The sequence below is a fragment of the Oncorhynchus kisutch genome, linkage group LG11 (assembly GCF_002021735.2).
Source record: "Oncorhynchus kisutch isolate 150728-3 linkage group LG11, Okis_V2, whole genome shotgun sequence".
NCBI classification, from domain to species: Eukaryota; Metazoa; Chordata; class Actinopteri; order Salmoniformes; family Salmonidae; genus Oncorhynchus; species Oncorhynchus kisutch.
Genome location: NC_034184.2, coordinates 71,917,434 through 71,937,671, shown reverse-complemented (window position 1 = coordinate 71,937,671; position 20,238 = coordinate 71,917,434). Strand labels below are relative to the sequence as shown.

Below are 20,238 nucleotides of genomic sequence, written 5' to 3'. Positions count from 1 at the left end.
TTGTCTATTTTTACAAGTTTTCTATTGAAATTCATTGTGGGGAGCTAATTTATATATTTTGTGATATGAATACCGAGTATGTCTACTTCACCATCAGCCCATTTTATAGGTAAGCTGCAAGGTAATGTAAAAGTTGTATTTTTTTAAGGATCCAATACGTAATATTGTACACTTATCATAATTAGGTTTAGTCCAGAGAGTACAGGAAAGTTATCTAGATCTTTAATGAGACATTGCAGGGATCTAGCTTGTGGACTTAATATAAAACTTGAGTCATCGGCATACATGGACACCTTTGTTTTTAAGCCTTGGATTTCTAATCCTCTAATGTTATTGGATCTGATTTAATTTTAATTATCTGCTGAAATTGTTGCAACCCCTATTACTAGCATTTAACTGCTAAAGACCTATATCCATCCTACCCTGTCTTTCTAAGGTCTTCGAAAGCCAAGTTAAAACAGATTACCGACCATTTCGAATTCCACCGTACCTTCTCCGCTATGCAATCTGGTTTCAGAGCTGGTCATGGGTGCACCTCAGCCACGCTCAAGGTCCTAAACGACATCATAACCGCCATCGATTAAATTACTGTGCAGCTGTATTCATCGACCTGGCCAAGGATTTCGACTCTGTCAATCACCACATTCTTATTGACAGCCTTGGTTTCTCAAATGATTTCCTCGCCTGGTTTACCAACTACTTCTCTGATAGAGTTCAGTGTGTCAAATCGGAGGTCCTGTTGTCCGGACCTCTGGCAGTCTCTATGGGGGTGCCACAGGGTTCAATCCTCGAGCTGACTCTTTTCTCTGTATACGTCAATGATGTTGCTCTTGCTGCTGGTGATTCTCTGACACACCTCTACGCAGACGACACCATTCTGTATACTTCTGGCCCCTCTTTGCACACTGTGTTAACTAACCTCCAGACGAGCTTCAATGCCATACAACTCTCCTCCCGTGGCCTCCAACTGCTCTTAAACTCAAGTAAAACTAAATGCATGCTATTTAACCGATCATTGTCCGCACCTGCTCGCCCGTCCAGCATCACTACTCTGGACGGCTCTCACTTAGAATACGTGGACAACTACAAATACCTAGGTGTCTGGTTAGATTGTAAACTCTCCTTCCAGACTCACATTAAGCATCTCCAATCCAGAATTAAATCTAGAATCGGATTCCTATATCGCAACAAAGCATACTTCACTCATGCTGCCAAACATACCCTCGTAAAACTGACCATCCTACCGATCCTAGACTTCGGAGATGACATCTATAAAATAGCCTCCAACACTCTACTCAACAAATTGGATGCAGTCTATCACAGTCCCATCCGTTTTGTCACCAAAGCCCCATACACTACCCACCATTGCGACCTGTACTCTCTCGTTGGTTGACACTCGCTTCATACTCGTCGCCAAACCCACTGGCTACAGGTTATCTACAAGTCTCTGCTAGGTAAAGCCCTGCCTTATCTCAGCTCACTGGTCACCATAGCAGCACCCACTCATACCTGCTGGAGCGCGTGCTACATCTCATTGGTCACCCCAAAGCCAATTCCTCCTTTGGTCGTCTTTCCTTCCAGTTCTCTGCTGCCAATGACTGGAACGAACTTCAAAAAGCTCTGAAGCTGGAGACTCCTCTCTCCCTCACTAGCTTTAAGCACCAGTTGTCAGAGCAGCGCACAGATCACTGCACCTGTACATAGCCCATCCAACTACCTCATCCCCATACTGTATTTATTTATCTTGCTCCTTTTCACCCCAGTATCTCTACTTGCATAGAGATATCTTCTGCACATCTACCATTCCAGTGTTTAATTGCTATAGTGTAATTACTTCACCACCATGGCCTATTTATTGCCATAACTCCCTTATCTTACCTCATTTGCACTCTTCTCACACTGTGTAGACTTTTATATATAGACTTTTTTCTTTTGTTCTACTGTATTATTGACTGTGTTTTGTTTATTCCATGTGCAACTCTGTTGTTGTATGTGTTGAATTGCTATGCTTTATCTTGGCCAGGTCACAGTTGCAAATGAGAACTTGTTCTCAACTAGCCTACCTGGTGAAATAAAAGGTGAAATAAAAAAAATTGCTAGCATTTCGATGGCCATAACGAATAGATATGGTGACAGCGGAAACACTGGTTTAACTTCTCTTGACAATTCAAAACTCTCTGTAGAGAGTAGCCGTTATTTTCTACTTTACACTTGGGGTCGCTATACATTATTTTTACCCATTTTATAAGAGAATTGCCGAAATTGAGAAAAAAAACAGGCATTTATAAATAAAATCCAGTCTTACTTTATCAAATGCCTTTTCTATTTTCCGCTATAAATACCATTCCTGGCTTCCTACATGATGTTCTATTATTTCTAGTAGTTGTTGTTTATTATCTCCAATGTATCGTCCATGTAAAAAACCTCTCATCAGGATGAACAATACCTGGTAAAACCCTTTTAATTCTGAGTACTATGCATTTTGCTAGTATTTTTGCATCACAACATTGAAGTGTAAGGGGCCTCCAGTTTTTTAGATAGACCAGGTCATGTTTTAATATGAGAAAAATCAGACCTTCCTGCTGAGTACCTGACAGACTACCATTTCTATAGGAGTAGTTAAACAATTTAACAATGGAGCTTTTAGTATATCAAAAAATACTTGATCTACCGGTATGCCATCAAGCCCTGGGGTTTTTCCAGACTGAAAGGATTTAATAGCCTGAAAAAGTTATTCCTCTAATTTGGCCTTCGCACTGATCTTTATGTACATTTGTTAATTTTCCATCTTAAATTATTTGGAAAGAATTCCTTACCGTAATCTTCATTCAGTGGGAAAGGATGAGACGGAAAAGAGAATATCTGCCTAAAATAATTAGCTTCCTCTTAAAATAAATTCTGAGAATCCTAGATGACTCAGTCTTCAGAAACGAGTTTCTGCGGAAGAATTTTGTAAATTTTTCTCCATATTCCGTCCAGTTTGTTTTATTTTTGTAATAGATTACATTAGATCGTTCTTGAATAAGTTCCTCAAGTTATTTTTGTTTTTCCTCTAGCTTATTTTGTATCTCTGTAGTATTGTTTTATTTCTATCTACCTGTACTATTAGTTCATGGATTTCCCTTGTTAGTCTTGTTTCTTTAGCCAGAAACTGCTTTTTTATTATTGATAAATATTGAATGACCCCTGAAGGTACATTTAAAGGTTTCCCAAACAATAAGGGGATTTGCTGAACCTATATTATACTGGAAAAATTCAGTTAACTTCTTTAGTCTTAGATAAAAATAATTTGTCCTCCAGTAAACTTTGATTAAATTTCCAATATCCCCGTCCACGTGGAACATCTATAAATGTTATGTGAATGCCAATTAGATAATGATCCGATCGCATTCTGTCTCCTATTAAAACTTTAACCTTTGATGCAAGAGAGAAAGAGACAAGAAAGTAGTCAAGATGACTAGCTTGATTAAGTGTCCATGTATATCTCACTAGGTCTGGTTTTTTAGTCTCCAAATATCCACAATATTTGTGATTTCCTTAAGGGCACGGTGATGATAGTTTGTAGAGTGATTACCTTTACGGTCCATCGAGGTACTTAACACTGTGTTATAGTCTCCTAACATAATGATTAGATCATTTGTTGCCTGTAAGTTCAATAAATTGGTATAAATGTTTGAGGAAGTGTGGATCATCCTGATTTGGACCATATAGATTAATGAGCCAAATCTCTTTTTCGTCCACTTTCATATTCAAAAAGATCCACCTTCCTTGCGAATCTTTCAGGATTATTTGCACATTCAGATCAACATTTTTGTTCATTAATATCATCACACCCTTTGAGTTCCTTTGTCCATGACAGAAAATTATTTCACCACCCCATTCCTTTTTCCACGCAACTTCATCTAAGGATGTAGAGTGACTTTCAGTATGTAAACAGTATATATTAATTTTCTTTTAGCCATGTAAAGACTGATCTTTTTTTATAATCTGCCAAAATGTTGCAATTATAACTAGCTAAACTTATTTCACCCCTTACCATAAGTAGATACTATGCTCAGGCTAAATTGACCATAATTAGTGCTTGTGTAAAGTTACTGCCATCAGAGGTATTATTAAGGTCAAAACTAGAGCTTTCAAATGTCTGATATTTAGAATTCAAGAAATAGGTTCTAGCAATATTCTTTTTATTCCCTTGCCTGTTCGCCAATGCCACAGATGTTAGACAAATTATGTGTGTGATATTGGATATGATGTCTGTTTAAGAGTAAGGCTATAATGTGTGATGTCCAAATAAATAATAACTCTGCCAATTTGCATGTTTGAGTATCTGTGTGTAACATGTAGTGCGTATAGCCTTAATATTCATAATTGTGATCCATATCGTATCACCATCATAATTACCATTAACATAATTGAAAAACACATTCCAGAATTTCCATAGCAATTGATGTTTCACATGATCATGAAAGATACCTTGCATTATTCTAGACTGCTTCACTACAGTACAAATGTATTCCGTACAATATTTTGATATCTTCCCCTTTCTTGTTGCAAACATATATAAACTTGTAGACAAATACATAAAAAAGAGACAAACACATTAAATTATAAAACAGTTGGACAATAGCGAGAGAGAGAGAAAAGAGAGCGAGATCAGGTGTGTGTGTGTTCATATCCACTTCATAATGTTCAGATATTTTAAACAGTTCCCATACCTTCTTTTTTTTTCGTAACCTGTAGAAGTCCCTGTAGAATTTAGTACAGCCACAGTGTTATGGAGCTGTCTCTGAATAGCTGTCCATCTATAGAGTTGGTCCACAATAATAAAGGCACGCTTACCATCCATCCTTTGTTGTCTTTGTACCGGATACAGTCTCTTACGAAGTTCGTTTAGCTCCTTTGGAAATTGGTCATTGAGACTGAATTTGGTCCCTTCCTCTGCTTTTGATCAGCTCCTTTTGTTGGTAGTGTTCAAATTTTGCGATGATCGGTCGGGGACCCTTGGTCTTGTCTCTCCAAGTCTGTGTACTCGGTGGAAAGCCACCTTGTTTAGTCTCTATAGAAAGCTTCAATGTGGATTTCATAAATTCTCTGATTGCGCCCTCTGGATTATTGGATGCGTCTTCAGGAATACCAGAAAAAAAGTGATTTTTCACTCATGCTACACATTTGTATGTCTAGTAGTGTCTCCATCACCCTGTTTTCCCTGAGTAGAGAATTCATGTTGGAATCGTGTATTTTTACCTTGGCTGTGAGTGTCTTGTTTTCTCTTTGGCGCTTGAGAATTTCACTCTGGCTGAACGCCAAACTCCCCCTTAGCCCTTCTACCTTCTCACACAAATTTTCCATTGTTGCATGGATTCCAGCCAGAGCACTAGCCTCTACCTCAATGGTAAGTAAATCGTCCGTGTCTGTAGATTAATCTGTTTTTCTTTTTTTGTCGGGTTAAAGTTATTTTGTGAGGTGGTCGGATCTTTCCACGAAGGAGTATGTTGTTCCTCCATAGCGTAAAGCTGTCGGTACTCATCGATTTCCCTCAGGATCTCCTTGGTATCCAGATTGGTTGCAGTATAGAGCCAGTTGTTTTACGAAAAGATAACAAAAGTCTTTCCCACAGCGATGACAAGTGTCTGTAGTACAGCCAGCTAGAACTCGCGGAATCCACGCAAAAACAAACAAACTTGCAGTCCCAGCCGTAAAGGCTAACCGCGTTGTGGAATCCTTAGTAACAAAACTTTAGTTTGGATTAAAATCGATTTAATGAATAAGTTTTAATGTAAACAACAAACCGAGTGTAGACAGTACAGTGTCCTGTTGCGAGCTCTGATGACGTCTCTCTCTCCAGAGCTGTTGCAAGTGGTCTGACACTGCGAGGACAATCAGCTGTCTCTTCCGTCTCCCTGTAGCGCTGTCTCACAGTACAATTTATTGCCCTGGCCACATCTGCAGTCCTTATGCCTCCTTTCAGCATGCCTAAGGCAAGTTCACGCAGATGAGCAGGGATCCTGGGCATCTTTCTTTTGGTGTTTTTCAGAGTCAGTAGAAAGGCCTCTAGTGTCCTAAGTTTTCATAACTGACCTTAATTGCCTTCCTGTTAGTGTCTTAACAACCGTTCCATAGGTGCATGTTCATGAATTGTTTATGGTTGTTTATACCTTTTTACAATGAAGATATGTGAAGTAATTTAGATTTTTACAAATTATTTTTTGAAAGACAGGGTCCTGAAAAAGGGACATTATTTTTTAGTTTAGTATTGTCTCAGGGGGTGTGAATACTATAGGTAAATGAAATCTTTCTGTATTTATTTGCAAAAATGGATAAAAACATTTTCACTTATTTGTAGCTGGGGCCGAGAAGCTGTTTTTTTTTTTTTATCTCAAGGCCATTAGACTGTTAAATAGCCATCACAAGGCATCTTCCACCTGGTTATGTAACCCTGTAGTTTAGGAGGCTGCTGCCCCATACTTGCAATCACTTGCCACTTTTATAAATGGATATACTGAATTTTAGTCTATGCCACTCCGACATGGCTCATCCTAATATTCCTTAATTCCATTATTTCACTTTTAGGTTGTGTGTATTGTTAGATATTTCTGCACTGTTGGAGCTGGAAACACAAGCATTACGCTGCACCCGCAAAAACATCTGCTAAACATGTGTATGTGACAAATAATATTTGATTTACTTTAGATGGGTGAGAAAAATAAATATTTAATTCATTTTGAATTAGGGCTGTAATACAACAAAATGTGGAATGAGTCAAGACGGTCAAATGTGGTACAGACCCGAGTGAGGAATGTAAAGTAATCTATTACAGAAACACCATAACCTTATGAGAATTTAATATAAATGTAGATCTTGACTTAAAATCAGAATAGAAAAATGGCAGAATTTCAAATACTCCCAATATTTATGAAAAACAAAACTACTTCCCAATATATAATACTTCATTTTGGATGTCAACATTTCACACCTCACTTGTCAGCAGACAATTTCACAAACCCCCGTTCACATTGGAAGTTGTTGACCTCATCGTGTACCCGAAGACTCAGTGCCGCAGAGGGGGAGGGGTTCAAATGGAAAGAGAGAATACAGAAAGCGAGAGTGGTCCGTATGAGGGAGAGCAAGAGGGGGAGAATGCGTGTCACAGTGCAGAACTGCAGTAGCTTCAGCCTCTGCTGAACTTCTACCCGACACACACAGGGAGTGACTCACTCTGCACCATTTTTACACACACTGGAAAGTGGAGGACCTAATGGAACAGTCATTTTCAGTTGAATGCAGAAAAGATGGATGACTCTTCCAGTAAGTGTGCACAAAACTAATCTCTGACCATGAGATCCTGGAGTGAGAAGGAGGTACTGGTACAGTTCATGTACATCCAGCTTGAGATACTATACTTTAACCATGTGGCCAAGGTACACTCTTACAAAAGTAATTATGTCCAGAAACAGTTGAAATAAGGAAATTAAAGCATAGATTAGGGATACGAGGATGAAATGGAACTAATTTCACGTTCTAACCCTTACAGGCCAGGCTTGTGTTATGGTTCTATCATCACTGTAGAATGTCATAGGCCCACATCATTACTAATGACTTGTATTGTCATGAGTCCCAGTGTCATGGAGACGCGAAGCAGAGTCGAGTACTATGGTGCATTCAAGACAACTGGGAACTCTGAAAAATATGAGGTGAATTCATGGCAGAGCTCTAGAAAGAGACTCGAGTTGGACGACCATTCAAAACAATTTTTCAGAGTTCCCAGTTGTTTTGAACACGCCATTACTTTACCTGTTCTAGGTTGTGTGTGTCACAGGCCCTCAGCACCACGGCACCCCCCTTCTGGCTTGGCCTCCCTTGAGCCACCAGACACTTGTCAGCCTGCAGGTTCCGCAGCTGAAGAGAAAAGGAGAAGGAAGAGGTTAGCAGTTGTATTCCAGCTCATGTCCCATGTGGCTCAGTTGGTAGAGCATGGCACATGCAACACCAGGGTTATGGGTTTGATTCCCACAGGGGATCAGTATGAAAATGTATGCACTCAATAGTGTATTTATTTTTTAACCTTTATTTAACTAGGCAAGTCCGTTAAGAACAAAATCTTATTTACAATGACTGCCTAGGAACAGCGGGTTAACTGCCTTGTTCAGGGGTAGAAACGACAGATTTTTACCTTGTCAGCTCGGGGATTCAATCTAGAAACCTTTCGGTTACTGGCCCAACGCTCTAACCACCAGGCTCTCTGCCGCCCCAAAACAACACCCACCCACTAGGACTAAGTCGCTCTGGATAAAACATTTTTTTATTGCAGCCTGACTCCACATCTGAGTTTTATTAATGTGATTCCGGAAACGTTACACACAGCTTCAGGCAATGTAAGATCTGATTATCTGTGCAGTGCTACTGCAAAGAACATGCCAAGTGAATATGTGAAGTTACGTCCAGAATATGGCACTGAAATGCACAATATACCAACACCCAGCCACTAGGGCGGCAGGTTACCTAGTGGTTAAGAGCATTGAACTAATAACCGAAAGGTTGCTGGTTAATATCCCAGAACCAACTAGGTGAAAAATCTGTTGATGTGCCCTTGAGGAAGGCACTTAAAGCCAATTGCTCCAGTAAGTCACTTGAAAAAATGTGGGGATTATCTCAACACATTGCACCAACTGCCTCATTGCTAAGTTTGCCTATTTCCATAACTTTATATCTTCAGAAACCAAGCATTTTAAGAATTCACCTACGAATGCATGATCTTTCCTTCCAGACTAACTAGAATATGAACGTTCTCTCTGGGAGACTGACGTAGCAGAGCTGTTGGTTGTTTGACTTGCAGTACATAACTCGTTTCCTATTAGTCTTCTTGAAGCAGGATAACTTATCTATTCCTGAGTTCTGAGCTTCTAAGTGGTGTGTGTCTGTAACCTGGGGACTCCTTAAATGACTTGTGCAACACCACATTGCCCCCTGCTGACTGGATATGGCATTTATTCCATTTCATTCAATAAGAAAAACTTAAGGTGCAGTATGTTGTAATGTTGTATTGATTATTTTTGCTTTCCCTCAGTTTTTGAAGAATGTTCAGGTATTTCTGCGTTGCATTCTTAAATGCTTTCTGACCTTATCATACATGGGATATTGTTAACGTTTACAACTTCTGATGCCCTCTTTTCCATCAGGAAGCAGCTGCTGTTTATACACATTGAAGGTGCATCACTCACAGTTAACAAGCAACTTTATTTAATGTACAACTATAGGGCTATTTGCGTGTGAAAGATATACAGAGTTACAGCTTAAATCTAAGAGATTGAGAACATACATTCTATTCTTTTTCATTTCAGGTGTAATTGTTTGGCCTCTTTGGCAAGGGTTGACCGCAACAACACATGGCTCTATTGGTGAAAAACAAACCGTGTAAAAGTAATGGCAGAAAATTGTCAGTTCACAGCTACTTAAGACAAAATCTGGGGGTGGAGAGTGATGTATTGCTAGAAGAAGACCAATTGGCCTCCTTTTGTTACACTAAATTGCAAGTGAAGTGCTTAAGTTTGAACAGTGTTATTTTGAGGCATGATGTAGCGTACAATAGAAGTTAAATGACTATTTCTATGGTGGACAGTAGCATAGCTCTAGCCTGGTCTCAGATCAGAGTGTGCTGTATGGCCAACTCTTATGGTTGATGCGACCATTGGCTATAAAGCACAAGTTCAACTTTACTTTAGTGGGTTAGTGGAGAGAGCGAGTCTACAGCGGTTTAGAGCCAGCTGGCCTATCTTACCCGGCCTCTTTCCAGCACTTTGGGCCTGCGGAGACCTTTGTTGACGAACACAGGCTGCTGAGGCTTGTTGTGGGTTGAGGCCACCTGCATCTCGGGGTAGATGGTGTCCAGGTACCACTTGAAAGAGTGGCACTGCAGCCGTTGGCGCACCGCCTGCCGCTCGCTGATGTCACCGTAGGCGCGTTCCCGGAGTTCCGGCCGAAGGTTGAAGTACTGCTCCTGATTGGACAAGACAAAAAAAATAGGTGAGGTTGATTGCTATTCCACAATTAATATAGCTGCATCTCAGTTGTCTGTAAAAGCACATGGTTTACTAAAGTTAGTTTGTAAACAAACATGATCAGAAAAGCTGAATAAACCACTAGCTAATAGTAGTGCAAGACTCAATAATTCTTTCAGAGGTAAGATTCAAATTGGGATAAGCAATCATAAAACCAATATGTTTACCTTGATTGAGAATCTGTTTGATATATCCTGATTTGGGCCAGCTGTTTACGTAGAAAAAAAGCCTGTCCCAGTCCCAGATTGGTGTGGTGATTGAGAAGCCAGAACCCTAACCTCATCTTAACCCTCTGGAAGATTTCAACACTACTCTGCTGTACTAAGAATTCAGTGGGGGGTGGCAATTTATGAATCACACTCTTAGTTCAAATGTACTGTATATCATTTCAAAGTGGAAAGAAACAAATGGAAGTTGGGGAAAGAGCACAGAAGAGAGACTACACGGCAGCATCCATAATCTTCCCGGAAACAGCGGCACTCTCGTGGATGCCTCATGTGCCCCTAAGGAACCAAGATGTCTAAGTAATGATGATTAACTATTAACTAATAATGTTCAAGGCCTCTGTGCACACTGCTTAGTTTGGTAACAATAACCGTCCACACACTGAGGGGAAATGAGAAAGCAAATTCAGACTCAATCGTTGTGAGACGATGAGGTGTGTGAAAGGGAGACCACAACGGTATTAGCTTACTTTCCAATTAGATCGGCAATTTTCAGTCCGTGGAAAGCAATTATAGCTCTCCTTTGTAGCTTGGAAAGGAACAAACATCACTGTGCTGATCAAGACATGGAGCTGAGAGTAATTAGAAGAAATCCTTTGCTTATGACCATAGATGGCTTAGAGGCTATAATAGAAGCCTCTGGGAAAAATAAGGTGTGGAAAGGGATTTCTTCAGATCAGTGGTTTTCAGTCTTGGCTATTACCTATTACAGGCCACCAGCATGGAATGGGTGACTTAGGACTGAATTTCAATCGTGTGTACTAGGGCTGGGTGATATGGCCAAAATATCATATCACAATATTTTTCACAGTATTTTAGGTTTTTGAATAATACACTTTGTAAATATTGTTTATGAGCAGTGCATGGTAACACATTAAGTGTTATTTTATTTATCCAGGTAGGCTAGTTGAAGTTTTTAATGATATTTCTTGTTTGTTTTTTGGATTGTGTGTGTTGGAGCTAGAATCATAAGCATTTCACTGCACCAGCAATAACATCTGCAAAACTGTGTACTTCATCAATAAACATGGATTAGATTTTTATAGAACGCTTGTGGATTTATATTAAGGAGCAAAGTGGAAATCATTATCGTTGTCACCATCTTGTTGTATCTGCAGCATTGACCATGCAGACACTCACTGTGAGTGAATGGCAAGTGAAATGGTTGTGACTCGTGGTAGAGCACTCTGGGATTGGTGTGTGTGGAAGGAGAAAGACGACCCTGCGTAGCGGCATAGCACATTAAACAAACCATGCATCAAATACCAGAATAGAGTAAAATACGCTATACCGCCCAGCCTGTACTATTACTCTGTACATGTACCTTGTATTCATCCATCCATACGTGGGCCAGGCGCAGGGAGTTGTGGGCCATGGTGTCCTGACCTCCGGGTGACCCGTAGGGCCGCCGTTTACGAAATATATGACCAACCCGCGAACAGGGAATGATCAGGAGCTGGCCCCCACACATCCAGATCTGAGAAAAGACAAATGCATTGTGTTAACACACATTCAGCAGTTCAGAAAATATTTGAATTCTTTGTTTGAGCGCCAGCGCACTTAATCTAAGCTACATTATATGAATAACTTCCTACTGTAGACCACACACACATTCATGACTGAGCTTCTATATAGAAACACTCAAACCCCTTTTACTTAATCCATGCAGGAGCAGACTATGGCCAAGTAGACCACTATGAAGATGACTCTACAAACTTGTTGAACGCATTTGCAGTTTGTTTTGTCCAAATACTTATAACACCTTCAAATGGTGGGGGGGTATACATAAACTACTTTCATTTCTAAATGATAGAACAGATATGTATGAAAATACCTTTAAATAAATAGTGTAGTTCTGTACGATCGCCTCAGTTTATCTCAAATCAAAAATTTTGGAGTATAGAGCAAATATTCAGCACTTTAGCTTAACTGTCCAAATAAATATGTAGGGGAGTGTATAACGTCTGACCAAACATCAGCTCCATTTCCCATAGTACAGAGCCATATGGTTCATGTAATCTGACAATGTTTCACATACCGAGCTTTCGGAAAGTATTCATGCCCTTTCCCTTTTTCCACATTTTGTTACGTTACAGCCTTATTCTAAAACTGATTACATATTTTCTTCCCTCAATCTATTTGGACAGTTAAGCTAAAACTTAATTTGTCTCTATACTCCAGCATTTACCCCATAATGACAAAGTGAAAACAGGTCTAGATTTTATTTTTGCAAATTAGAAATAAATATTTTTATTACATAAGTATTCAGACCCTTTGCTATGAAACTCGAAATTCAGCTCAGGTGCATCCCGTTTCGATTGATTATCCTTGAAATGTTTCTACAACTTGAATAGAGTCCACCTGTGGTAAATTCTATTGATTTGACAAGATTGGAAAGGCACACCTGTCTATATTTAAGTCCCACAGTTGACGGTGCATGTCAGAGAAAAAACCAAGTCATGAGGTCGAAGGAAATTGTCTGTTGAACTCCGAGACAGGATTGTGTCGAGGCACAGATCTGGGGAAGGGTACCAAAACATTTATTCAGCATTGAAGGGCCCCAAGAACACAGTGACCTCCATCATTCTTAAGTGCAAGAAGTTTGGAACCACCAAGACTTTTCCAAGAGCTGGCCGCTTGGCCAAACTGTGCAATCATGGGGAGAAGGGCCTTGGTCAGAGTTCCTCTGGATATGTGAGAACCTACCAGAAGGACAACCATCTCTGCAGCACTCCACCAATCAGGCTTTTCTAGTAGAGTGGCCAGACGGAAGCCACTCCTCAGTAAAAAGGCACACGACAGCCCGCTTGGAGTTTGCCAAAAAGCACCTAAAGAAACAAGATTCTCTGGTCTGATGAAATCAAGATTGAACTCTATGGCCTGAAGGCCAAGTGTCCCATCTGGAGGAAACTTGGCACCATCCCTACGGTGAAGCATGGTGGTGGCAGCATCATGCTGTGGGGATGTTTTTCAGCTGCAGGGACCGGGAGACTAGTCAGGATCGAGGTAAAGATGAACGGAGCAAAGTACAGAGAGATCCTTGATGAAAACCTGCTCCAGAGCGCTCAGGACCTTGCGATGGTTCACCTTCCAACAGGACAACGACCCTAAGCACACAGCCAAGACAACACAAAATGTCTAAAAAAACTTGTTTTTGCTTTGTCATTATAGGGTATTCAGTGTAGATCAAATAAAATACAAATGTTTAATACATTTTAGATTAAGGCTGTAACGTAACAAAATGTGGAAAAAGTCAAGGTTTGAATGCTTTCCAAATGCACTGTACATAACGTTTCCTTAGTGAAGAAAAATATACTGTACTCTCTTTTCAAATAGGGTAACATAGCAAGACATGAGAAGGTAGTTGTAGTATCTGGGATCTACATCTGTTTATATTAGTTACTGTGATGTTACTAAGCAGTAATGCATTACGGCAGTGTTACGTTACTACACCTAATAGGAAATGCACATGCGCACTGGAATGCCGCGAACTGTAGAGCACGAGGGGTTTTGACTAAACGAAAACTAACTGTACTCCCGTCTCCTGCCTGGTCATTTCTCCACAACACAAATATTAGTGGCGACGAGGTGATTAAACTACATAAACGGACATTGCTTGAAGGGAAGAATGTTTCGTGAGTAATGAAACTCAAAATAATGATATAATTCGTCAGTTATATTTATTTTCTTTCGCCAGTAGAGAAGGCTAACCACTGCTAGCACTGCTAGTACAGTATTCAGGAGCTGCCAAGTAGCAAGACTATTGGAGTCCAGAATAGCGACACTGCCCTCTGGTGGTTAAATATATATTGGCAAGAAGAAAGAAAAGGAAGAAGGAACGTAACACGGTGTGTACATTAATACAAATGAGTGCAGTGAATGAAGTAATTGCAGAAACTTCTGAAGTGAAGAAGTAGATGAATATTCAGAAAATTAAAGAATAAGGAAACTGAACAATTAACTGTGAAAATGGCAACCATTGGTTGAGTACCAGAGTTTGAGGTTACAAAAGAGGATTTTGATTCCTATTTGGAGCGTTTTGAGCGTTGGCTGGCTGCAAATGAAATCAAAGATGGAAAGAAAGCAGACGTATTTCTCAGTGTTTTGGGTCCAACTGAGTATGGATTGCTGAAAGGTCTCATTGAACCAATGAAAGCAGTGGAGTTGAACTATGCAGAACTGACTGAAACTCTTTCAAGGTATTTCAAGCCTAGGCCAATTCTCATTGCAGAACGTTTCAGATTTTACCAACGTCACCAGAGTCAAGGGGAAACCGTGGCTGACTACATCCTTGCTTTGAAAAGGCTGGCAAGTACATGTGAGTTTGCACGATTTCTTGATGATGCTCTCCGAGACAAGTTTGTATGTGGTCTCACAGGTGAAGCATATCACAGAAGGACCTGACCTTTAAGAAAGCCTGTGATATAGCACTTGGACTCAAGCTTGCCCACAGGGATACTATTGAGCTATCGGGACATGCAGAACGTCAGAAAGGTGTTCACAAGGTCAGTGATGCACGTGGTGGAAAAAGCTCAAAGGTCACACTTTTTTCAAAACCCACAGCAAGAACGCACAAAGTGTCAGACGCAGCACAAGAAGAGGAAGGTACAACTGAAACAGTAGTGGAACTGTTCACAGTGTACACAGCTCAAAAAGATGGAATCTATCTCAACATGGGAAAACAGGTTAAAATGCAGCTGGACACCGGAGCGTCTGTATCTCTGGTTCCAGAGATACTCTACAAAGAAACACTGAAAGAGTGTCCTCTTCAGCACGCGTCCATCCGCCTTTCTTCATACACTGGTGACACTATTCCTGTGTTATGGCAGATCCAGGTACCAGTCCGGTATGAGGGAAAGGAGTGGACGCTACCGCTTGTCATTGTTAAAGGAGAAAAATCAGCCTTGCTAGGCAGAAACTGGCTACAAAAGATCAAGTTGAACTGGGGAGAAATCTTCAGTCTGAGAAATGACAAACCAGTGAGTCAGGTTACACTCACTAACATGCTGGAGAAGCACAAATAACTTTTCAAAGATGACTACGGTGAAATACAAGACTTCACAGCAAAAGTCAGAGTGCAAGAAGGAACCAAGCCTATCTTTCACAAACCACGTCCAGTTCCCTATGCTCTTAAGGAAGCAGTAGAGAAGGAACTGGACCGCCTACAGAAGAATAACATAATCACGAAAGTAGCGAGGAGCGACTGGGCCGCTCCGATTGTTGTAGTCCCAAAGAAAGACAAGACCGTCAGAATGTGCGGTGACTACAAGGTCACAGTAAATCGCTGCATACTACCAGAGGAATATCCACTACCAAATGCTGAAGATCTGTTTGCCACTCTAGCTGGTGGGAAGGTTTCCAGTAAGCTGGACCTGGCATTCGCTTATCAGCAACTGAAGCTGGATCTGGAGTCAGAACAGTATCTGACCATCAATACACACAAGGGGCTATTCAGATTCAATCGCTAGGCCTATGGAATCTTGACAGCTCCAGCGATATTCCAACAAACAATGGATCAGATCTTGGACGGTATAGACCATGTTGTGTGCTTCATGGACGACATCCTCGTGTCAGCACCAACCATTGGAGAGCACCTTGTAGTGCTGGACAAAGTGATGTCAAGACTGGAGAAATATGGAGTGAGAATGAAATGCAGCAAGTGTGAGTTCCTCCAGGACTCAGTGGAGTATCTCAGATACAAGATTGATGCACAAGGCCTGCACCCAACCAACAGCAAGGTGGAAGCAATCGTAAACGCTCCAGCACCCACAAATATCTCAGAGCTGAGGTCATTTTTGGGGCTCCTGAACTATTACGGAAAGTTTGTGGCAAACTTGTCCACATTGTTGCATCCGCTTCACCAACTGCTGCAGGCCGATACAAAGTGGAATTGGTCCCCACAATGCGAAGAAGCATTCAAGACTTGCAAACAGCGTCTGCTAAAGAGCAAGTGGCTTGCCCACTATAACAGAGATGAAGCTGAGACTCGCGTGTGATGCATCTCCATACGGAGTAGGAGCCGTCATCTCACATGTTCTACCGTCAGGTGAAGAACACCCTATTGCATTTGCATCACGGACTCTGTCACCAAGTGAGAAAAATTATGCTCAAATTGAGAAGGAAGCCCTGAGCATAATATTCGGAGTGAAGAAGTTTCACAAATACCTCTACGGAAGGAAGTTCCAACTGCTGACAGATCACAAGCCTCTGTTGGCCATCCTTGGACCAAAATCAGCTATACCAACCCTTGCTGCACTTCGAATGCAACGTTGGGCTCTGATATTGTTAGCCTACAACTACGAGATTGAGTACAGACGATCCAGTGATCACGCAAATGCCGATGCACTATCAAGACTACCATGCAATAGTGACTCCGACAGTGAAGATGATAGAGCAGTCTTCCAGATCTCTCTCATTGATGAACTGCCCATATCTGCTTCTGACATAGCAGAGGAAACAAGGAAAGACCCAGTGCTTTCCAAAGTCTTGGACTTAACATTAGGCGGTTGGCCAACCTTCGTAAATGACGATAACCTTCGTCCATTCATCGACAAGAAAGACCAGTTGTCCACTGATCAAGGGTGTGTTCTGTGGGGATCAAGGGTGGTGGTACCTCACACATTCCAGAGGAGACTGCTATCTGACCTGCATGAGGGACATCCAGGGATCACTCGAATGAAAGCACTCACTCGCAGTTATCTGTGGTGGCCTGGACTGGATCAGGACATTCAACAGCATGTAGGCCACTGCTCACCTTGTGAAGCTGTTCGCAACAAGCCTGCTGCTGCACCTCTTCATCCATGGTCCTGGGCTGCTACACCTTGGGAACGCATCCATGTGGATTACGCCGAAATTGACAAGCAACATTTCCTTGTTGTCGTCGATGTCCATTCCAAGTGGATGGAAGTGTTCCCTACTCAACTGACCATAGCTGAGAAGACCATCAATCTTCTCAGACACCTGTTTGCATCCTTTGGACTAGTCAAGGAGCTCGTATCGGACAATGCCCCCCCGTTCAAGTCAAACGATTTTGAAATGTTTCTCAAGAACAACGGAGTAAGGCACATCCTGTCACCACCTTACCATCCGGCATCAAACGGAGCAGTGGAGAGAGCCGTGCAAACCTTTAAGAAGGCCTGGACTAGACTCGAGGTTCAGTCTGTGCCCATCCACCAAAGGCTTCCCCGGTTCCTGTTCACTTACCGTAACACCCCACACACAGTAACGGAATGTACACCAGCTGAACTGTTTCTGAAACGCCAACCACGTACCCGCCTGACATTGTTGAAACCAGACTTGTCAAGCACTGTGGCAAAGCACCAGCTACAGCAGAAGAAAGCTCATGACAGACACTCAAAGACTGTCAGAGAATTCAAAGAGGAAGAGAGGGTGATGGTACGTGATTTCAGACACCCCAAGCGCCTGTGGAACTCAGGTGTGATCTTGCAACGCAGAGGACCTTTGACTTACCAAGTCCAAATTGGTCATCGCCAGGTCAACGTTCATGTGGATCATCTGCTACGGTCCAACGCCCCAGCAGAGACATGCCGAGAGAACAAGAACAATAACGACCCCCAGGACTATTCTCCTGACTGTGGACGTACGGGAGAGACAGAGCCTGACCTTCCACCCGAACCTGGCCCACCACAGGAAGCCCAGGAGGAGCGGAGATATCCTATTCGACAGCGAAGGGCACCTCAAAAGCTTGACCTGTGAGTTGAGCTGGTTAAGGAGGTAACGGACAGTAAAACAAACACTTTAATATGTCCTAGATAAAAGGAAAGAAAAAGGACATTACCTGGGTTAGTTATTAGGACACAAACTCCATCTTCGGGGCAGAATAATCCCCTGGATTTGTGCTGGGCTCTGAAAAGTCTGCTTCAACCCAGTAGTTGAAAAATGTTTAAGAATGCATTGTTCAGATATTGCATTAGTAGTTACCTAACATATTTACCTTGTTCTCTGAGAGTTAAACACTATGGGGGAGGAGTGTAGTATCTGGGATCTACATCTGTTTATATTAGTTACTGTGCTGTTACTAAGCAGTAATGCATTACGGCAGTGTTACGTTACTACACCTAATAGGAAATGCACATGCGCACTGGAATGCCGCTAACTGTAGAGCACGAGGGGTTTTGACTAAACGAAAACTAACTGTACTCCCGTCTCCTGCCTGGTCATTTCTCCACAACACAAATATTACAGTAGTCTTGCCAAGAATATTCAAACAGGACTGGAAGAGAAATGTCCAACTCTGATGTGGTAAAAGTAACTAAAAACTCTGAGGCAAGAAAGGAATTTTTGTTGTAGAGATTCATGTAGCCAAGCCAATATATAGTTGCCAGCCTGCGGTGATCCAACTCAAATGGAACAAAGCGTAATAAACTTGCTTTTGGCTGTCAGTTAAAACATTTGATTTAATTCTGTATTTTTCTTCTAAGGGGAAGAAAAGCTTGACTTTGCCAGGGCAAAGCCTTAGACTAACTGAGCCAAAACATGGGTAAATAAACCAAGTGTCTTGAGCTTATGACGAGTGGTTGACGTGTCACAGCTCATTTGACCAGGTGCATGTGTGCTCCCCACCTAGTTGATTTGGCACCCCTCCTAAAACGGGAAAAATATGTTCAATTGAAAGGGTGGGTGTCACTTTGGGAGCATCTGTACCCTGCCTAAGAATAACATGAAGCAGACATGTTGTGTATGTTATGTGACAGAGTGTACACACTACGGAGACGGACTGTGTCGTGTGAAAAGGCAGTGAGTATGTGTGACCCTTTTATTTACCCGGAAGGAGATCTCGAGGTTCTCGCCGCCCCAGATGTCCATGCCGCTGTCGTATTGGCCCAGCTCGTTAAAGTACTTCCTGTCCATGGCAAACAGACCACCGGCCATGGTGGGGGACCTGGGGGAGGGGGAGTAAGACAGAGTGTGAGTCGGCATTGTCGCTACATCAGTATCCTTTAAGGTAGTACCTGCAGCGCAACCACTAATATGTGAGAAAACAATGCCTCTGTCTTCTAGTCAGGCTAGTTAGGCTGTGACCAGAGAGAATTACTGACTGAGAATATTTTTTTCCCAATGGAGCCATCCGTTTGACAGATCGCCAGAGGTCTGTCTGTCAAAACAAATAACACAACTCCGGCCTTTGGGCGTATCCAACACTTCAGAAAATAATTGACTTGAATTTGACGATGACGGACCATGATGAATGCGTATCCGATTTAATACGTTTTCATGCATCTCTGTGTGACCGTAGGCTTATGTTCTTATGGAAAGCCCAGAACGCAAGCATTTGAGCGAAACGGAGAGAAATTGAAAGAGATTGTGTTTTGTTTTTTTTTTACACTAAAGGGGTGTCCGAGAAGACCTTAAGTCTAAAGCCGGCAGACACCATAGTAATGGATTGAAAGCACTCAGGCGCCCTACTATGACCACTAATTAGCTTTCACATGACTCCATAACAAGGGGATGGGAACACAACTCTATATCACATGGGCTTTATTGATCAGGTTCATGCACGCTGAAATCAAAACAAATGGGGGGAGGGGGGAGGGGATCTGAGCTATTCCCAATCAATTTGAGCATTAACCCTTTATACTCTATGGAATTGGCCTATATGGATGCAGAATTATGAAAACATATGCATAACATTGGTAGCAATATAAAGGGAAATGATTAGACCAAAGTTCAGACAACAGTTCCCCTGACAGACTGAATCCAAACAGCACACTGACTTTATGTGCATTTTACATTTACTGTACTTTGACACATTTGTTGAATATATTCTGGATACATTCAGTAACAAGAATATGCATGGTAATGTAGGGTAGGTGCAACATAAGACAAAGAAATGACAAGGGTTTGAGTGAGATGACTAATTGGTGTCTCCAAGTGGCCAAAACGTCTCTCCAAAGTGTGCACAGTTCCTAAGTCATTTCAATGCACTTTGATGACTCAAG

At 41.6% G+C, this 20,238-nt stretch overlaps 1 protein-coding gene across 3 annotated transcripts in view; it reads right to left on the bottom strand.

Moving 5' to 3' along the window:
• Window positions 1–20,238, bottom strand: part of LOC109899298 (polypeptide N-acetylgalactosaminyltransferase 11) — a 52,537-nt gene that overhangs the window by 8,876 nt on the left and 23,423 nt on the right. For all 3 annotated transcript variants that reach the window (XM_020494391.2, XM_031836274.1, XM_020494392.2), the window contains exons 7-10: window positions 19,064–19,181; window positions 11,604–11,756; window positions 9,776–9,994; window positions 7,792–7,896 (exon numbers count right to left, since the gene is read on the bottom strand). In XM_020494391.2, the coding sequence (XP_020349980.1) occupies window positions 7,792–7,896; window positions 9,776–9,994; window positions 11,604–11,756; window positions 19,064–19,181 (595 nt within the window). The remainder of the gene's footprint in view (window positions 1–7,791; window positions 7,897–9,775; window positions 9,995–11,603; window positions 11,757–19,063; window positions 19,182–20,238) is intronic.